Source organism: Notechis scutatus, chromosome Z (assembly GCF_049901735.1).
Source record: "Notechis scutatus isolate UNSWTSFEM ecotype Mainland chromosome Z, rNotScu1.2, whole genome shotgun sequence".
In the NCBI taxonomy this organism is placed as follows: Eukaryota; Metazoa; Chordata; class Lepidosauria; order Squamata; family Elapidae; genus Notechis; species Notechis scutatus.
In genome coordinates, this window is record NC_142025.1 from 68,794,292 (window position 1) to 68,799,905 (window position 5,614).

The window sequence follows — 5,614 nt, forward strand, 5'->3', positions numbered from 1 at the left end:
CTACCCACTGCCATAGCCAAACCTCTAAGCATAATCTTTGAAAAATCTTTCAGGACCAGCTCCTTGCGAAAACTATGGTCACAAGCCACGGTCATCCCCATCTTCAAAAAGGGAGACCCCAGCCCAGTTGAAAATTACAGACCAATCTCTTTATGCTGCGTCACTTGCAAAGTCATGGAATCAATTATTAACCAATCCATCATCCTCCACTTAGAAACAAAAACCTACTCTCTAATAAACAATTGGGTTTTAGGAAAAAACTATCATGTAATCTTCAACTCTTACACTGCAAAAACATATAGACTACACAACTCGATCAGGGCAAAGCAATAGAAGCGCAATCTACATAGACTTCTGTAAAGCCTTTGATTCAGTGGTATCGACAAACTACTCCTAAAACTAAAATCTTACGGTATCTCTGGACACCTGCATAACTGGATAGAAGCATTCCTGTCAAACAGACAACAAATGGTCAAAATTGGGAGCGTCCTATCAAATTCTGTACCTGTCAATACTACTAACTAGAGCATACAAAACATTTGCTAGACCAATACTTGAATACAGCTCAACAGTCTCAAACCCACATTACTTATTTGATATTAACACAGTTGAGAAAGTCCAGAAATATTTCACAAGAAGAGTTCTCCACTCCTCTACTCATTGCAGAATACCTTATGCCACCAGACTTGAAATTCTAGACCTAGAAAGCCTAGAACTACGCTGCCTTCGGTCCTATCTCAGTACAGTATATAAAATCATATATTGCAATGTCCTACCAGTCAACTTCAGCTTCAACCATAACAACACAAGAGCAAACAATAGATACAAACTCAAGGTAAACTGCACCAAACTTGATTGCAGGAAATACGACTTCAGCAACAGAGTGGTCAATGTCTGGAATACTCTACCTGACTGTGCTTTTTTCCCCCCAAACTCCAAAAACTTTAACCTTAGACTGTCTACTATTGACTCACCCCTTTCCTAAGAAGTCTGTAGGGAGCGTGCATAAGCGCACCAACGTGCCTACTGTCCCTTTCCTATTGTTTCTTTTATATATTTTTTTCTTATATGTATCCATGTATTCATAACTATGTTTTTACTTATACCTATTATCTTGTATGCAATTGACAAATAAAAAAATAAATAAACTGTATGTAGAAATGAAGTTTAGCCATGATCTTTTGCATTTGTCGCATAACTACATAGTAATTCAAGAACTATACTGATAGCTTAATTTGCAAATAATAGCAAATGCAGTATATTCACAAGTTCACATAGCAGTATATAAAAGTGTTTACATTTATTTTTGTAAAAATTCAATAGAAGCTGCAACTTAGGAAGTCTCTAGTTAAAAAGCTTCCAATATGTAGGAATATTTTCTTAATGAGTCTGCACTTCAGGGAAATGGAGTTCTAAATCCTTATATGCTTTTTGCATAAAAATGAAAAAATGAACTTGTGATTTGTGGTTTTGATGATTAGGGAGGATGGAAAATAATTCTAGAAATGACAATCCATGTCAGGAGTCTCTACAAGAACATATACATGATAAATTAACACAAGAGTAAAGTGCACACTAAAATGAAATTTTCATGAGAAGGATGATAGAAGACTAATTTAACATGTTCCTTTTTAATAAAGGCTCTGCACTAAATGCATCAAATTCCATTTTTACAAATCAAATCAAGAACCAAAAAATATTAAATATTACATGCTTCTTCGTATTTATCTTGCCAATTTAATAAAAAAACTAAACAGAAATAGAAGCATCAGTATTTAAAAAGAAAGTTTGTCTTAACTTAAAAGAATACTAAAATATTTAACATATTTTAAAAGTGAATTATGCTCATAGACTCATAGTTGTGCATTGGGCCTGTCTGGAGTAGTACAACCCCAACTACCATGTTTCTCACATAATAAGGCCGGGCCTTATTTTTTTTGAGCCCGAAAAAACGGCTAGGCCGTCTTTTGGGTAACTCACATTTCCCCCTTTCATCCTCATCTAGAGCGCCTCGCGGTCAGCCTCGCCACCAGCCGCTCCTAACGGGCGATCATGGCGAAGCGCAGAGAGCTCCCTACACCCACCAAACACCTTTGCTGCAGACCCAAGACCTTTGGCACCTGCCGCTGTTGCTTTCCCTTCTGCCCATTCCGCTGCCGTTTGGAGTGCCGTTGGAGCTGCTGCTGCCGTTTGGAGCTGCCTCTGCCATTTGGAGCTGCCTCTGCCGTTTGGAGTGCCGCCGTCACGTTTGGAACTGCCACTTCCACGTTTGGAGCTGCCGCCGTGTTTGGAGTGGCGGTGGTGCTCCAAACAGCGGCAGTGCTCCAAACGCGGAAGCGGCAGCTTCAAACGGCGGCAGCGGCTCCAAACGGCAGAGGCAGCTCCAAACGGCGGCAGCAGCTCCAAACGGCGGTGGCAGCTCCAACGACACTCCAAATGGCAAGTCCCCCCACCCTTCCCCCTATTTTGCATGTTTTAAACTAGGCCTAAATTTGGGGGGAGGGGCTTAATTTGATTTTATGCCTAGAAAACATGCTGGGTCTTCCTATTGGTGGAGGCCGTATTGTTGGAGAAACACGGTAGAACTAAAGATAAAACTCCAGAGGCTCCATATATCCATAAGTACTCCCTTATCAGAGTTCAGGTGAAGCCTGTTGTTCCCTATCCAGGGCCCAGCCTCTAACAGCATGAAAGACAGCCACAGGATTATTTATAAAAATAATAAAGATGAAATATAATTACCATAATCTGTTGAAACCATACAGGTAGTCTTGCCTTGTGAAATGACAGCTTGAAATTAAGATAATCTCAACTTTGTGTTCAATTCTTGTATTTATGATTGTCAGTGTCCTGTGATCATGTGATTGTCAAAAATGATTAAAAGAAATAAATATAATTTAAAATTAGACATTATTTTGCCAAGAGCTATGTATGTTTAACTGTGTCTGAAGATAAACCAAATTGTTCCATGATACTGGCAGTTCTTTCTTTAAGCCAAGAAAGGGATGCTCTTTTAGAACTTTTGTGATCTTCTGTGCTGCCACAGCATTCATTTTGAAATGAATCTGTTCCATTATTTCTGCAACTATTTTTAGTAAGCTCAGCACATGTTATACTATGTTGTTCAACAGCGCAGTATTCATGATCAAGATCCATGTCATTAAGAGTATGTAGCAAATATCCAACACTGGGTTGTGGGTTTATACAATTTAAATTCTTAAGCATAAGTTCCTCGTATATTCTTAATTGATTCAGCAGATCAGTCATCTCGTTCAGCATTGCAGGGCTGTGTTTATTGTGATGATACCAAGACAGAAGAGCACTACAATGTAAATATTTGAAACAACAAAACAAAACAATATTTACTTTTAAAATGCTAAAATGAACTGGGAATCTAGAAATCACCACTGTATCAAAAAACATTACAAATGGATTCTACTTTCCAGAAAAAGAGATTTGAACAAAAGTTTGAGTGTTTACTATGGCATGGAAATCCTTAAGTGTCATTCAGTGGTTCCAATTTATCACATTTTCCACCTCTCACCTTGCAAAATATAGAGTTACCAAAGATTAATTCTAAGTTATTCAGGCTATGAAAAAGATGACAGTTATACATTTAATAAAACCCATCATAAAGGTTGGTCTCTGGGGGGAGGGTATCTTTATTTTTACAACATACCTTATGGTTCCTTTGAGCTGGCTACATTCAAACATCACCCTTACTGCTTCTTTGTAACCCTGATTGAAGCCTTGTTGAAGTGTTACCACTTTCCCAGCCTCAACACCTTCCCTATAGCCCTCCTTTAAGCAAAAGAAATAAAATACAATTTGTTAGCATTTGTATTATTTAAATATAACACCAATTAAAATAAGTAAAACAAAAAAAGCTAAAAAAGTATCCTTCCAAATGATTATCAAAAAGAAGAGAACAAATGAAATTTAATTTCAGAGCCTGATTCACAGCACTTTTATTTTAAAGAATATCATATAAGTATTCTTGCTAATTAAAAGATCAGCTTTGTTCTATAAAGTCATCTCCAAAATTCAATTCTGAGGTAAATTCTATCCATCTGGCATCTAATTTTTAAGAATCCCTCTAAAGAGAGAACAAGATTGACTCTTCTGATTCCTATCAATAATTATGCCAGCATTCTATTTGCATTCAAGTTAATACAAAAGGGAAGAGAAGAACTAATAACATCAATCAATATTATAGATTAATTACTTCTACCTTGACTCGTTTCTCCATTGCACTCTTCCATTCTTTCTGGGCTATGTCCATCTCATCTGCATTTTCATCAAATACATCTTCATAGCACTGGCTAATTGCAGACTGTAGCCATGACATTTTGTTTGTAGTGCTGATCCAAGAGGCTAAGAATCAAAGCAGATAACAGATAATCAGAGTTGGAAGGGACCTTATAGGTCATCTACTCCAACCCCATTTCTGACAAATGGCAGTCCAATCTCTTCTTGAAAGTCTCAAGTGATGCACCTGAAATCGAGCATAGCCAGGGAACGGGCTAAACCTGAAGAGAATCAAGAATGATTTGAGAAGCATTGGAGATAGTAAACTCTATGACAAAATGAATCGAATCAGAAAGAAAATCGTATTAAGTTCTCTCCTAGCAACTAGCGAATGAGGAAGGCAAAACAAATCGGAGGTGTGTCTGTTCTGCAAAAAAAAAAAGATGAGCTTCTCCCTAAATGACATATAACGCATTTTTCCCTCCTCCCCTTCAACCATGGACAGATCCGAAATCAAACCCACCTCTACTCCTTAATCAATCTTCGACACTCCATCTTGCCCTCTCGCCAGACAACAATCCAAAGTCCCTAGTGCTTCCGGGGTCGCAGAAGAAGCAGACATCCGTGGCAGAAATGGAAGCTTGCGCCTGCGCATTGACCACATCATGTTGAGTTCGAAGGTCGGGAATACGGTGCTGTCGGATTGATAGGTGTTGTGAACAAGGGAAAATTGCCCGCTCCCGAAATCGCTGTAGATAAAACTCTGAAGTTGTCAGTGTCAGGCTAGCAAATGTTCAGCTGTTGAATGTTGAAGAGGAGACCATAACTGCCGATGGCAAACTGTATAAACACTCCATGGGATCCAGTTAGGTTCCCAGCTGATTATGAGTATATCCACGTACCTTTCTGGGAAACAGCAGAGAAACCCTTTGATATTTGCCTTCCTCCAGGATTTTCAAAAGTTAAAGTTGACAGTAGTTATGCCACCCTTGACCGGCTACCATGTAAAGATTTTCGCAGAATGAATGTGCTATCATTCCCAAATTAATGACAGTTGTTGTTTTCATCATTTCAGCCCTATTGTCTCCTCTGCATATTCCACTTGTGTGGGGTAAATGCAGCTTATTTATTATCCTCTCATCCAGAAAAGCATGTTTCAATTAAATTGTTATTCTCTAAAAAAAAGTGTTACTTACAGTGTGTGTGTGTGTGTTCTGAAATTGCCCAGGAAGGTGTGGAGGAAGGACTTACTTACATTTTTAAAAGTTATCCTTTGTTTCTTTCTCATACTCATCTAGATAAGTTGTCCAGATGAGTATGAGAAATAATGTATGTTTGGGTAGAACTGGTGTTGCTTAACAGAAAT

At 38.3% G+C, this 5,614-nt stretch overlaps 1 protein-coding gene across 1 annotated transcript; it reads right to left on the reverse strand.

Annotated features, from left to right (window-relative positions):
• Positions 1–2,563: 2,563 nt before the first annotated feature.
• On the reverse strand, positions 2,564–4,886 carry YAE1 (YAE1 maturation factor of ABCE1). Its single transcript, XM_026674831.2, has 4 exons — positions 4,772–4,886; positions 4,232–4,374; positions 3,680–3,801; positions 2,564–3,322 (listed from the first exon to the last, which is right to left on the reverse strand). Exons 2-4 carry the CDS (start codon positions 4,346–4,348, stop codon positions 2,926–2,928), a joined length of 636 nt encoding a protein of 211 aa, XP_026530616.1. The 5' UTR covers positions 4,349–4,374; positions 4,772–4,886; the 3' UTR covers positions 2,564–2,925.
• Between the last annotated feature and the right edge of the window lie 728 nt (positions 4,887–5,614).

What these genes read in the sequence shown, in the direction of transcription:
- YAE1 (XM_026674831.2), bottom strand. Translation starts at nt 4,348, where the DNA reads ATGTCATGGCTACAGTCTGCAATTAGCCAGTGCTATGAAGATGTATTT. An exon ending in CAATGGAGAAACGAGTCAAG is followed by an intron (nt 3,802 to 4,231) that starts GTAGAAGTAATT and finishes TTTTGCTTAAAG; the next exon opens with GAGGGCTATAGGGAAGGTGT. An exon ending in CAGCTCAAAGGAACCATAAG is followed by an intron (nt 3,323 to 3,679) that starts GTATGTTGTAAA and finishes TTTACATTGTAG; the next exon opens with TGCTCTTCTGTCTTGGTATC.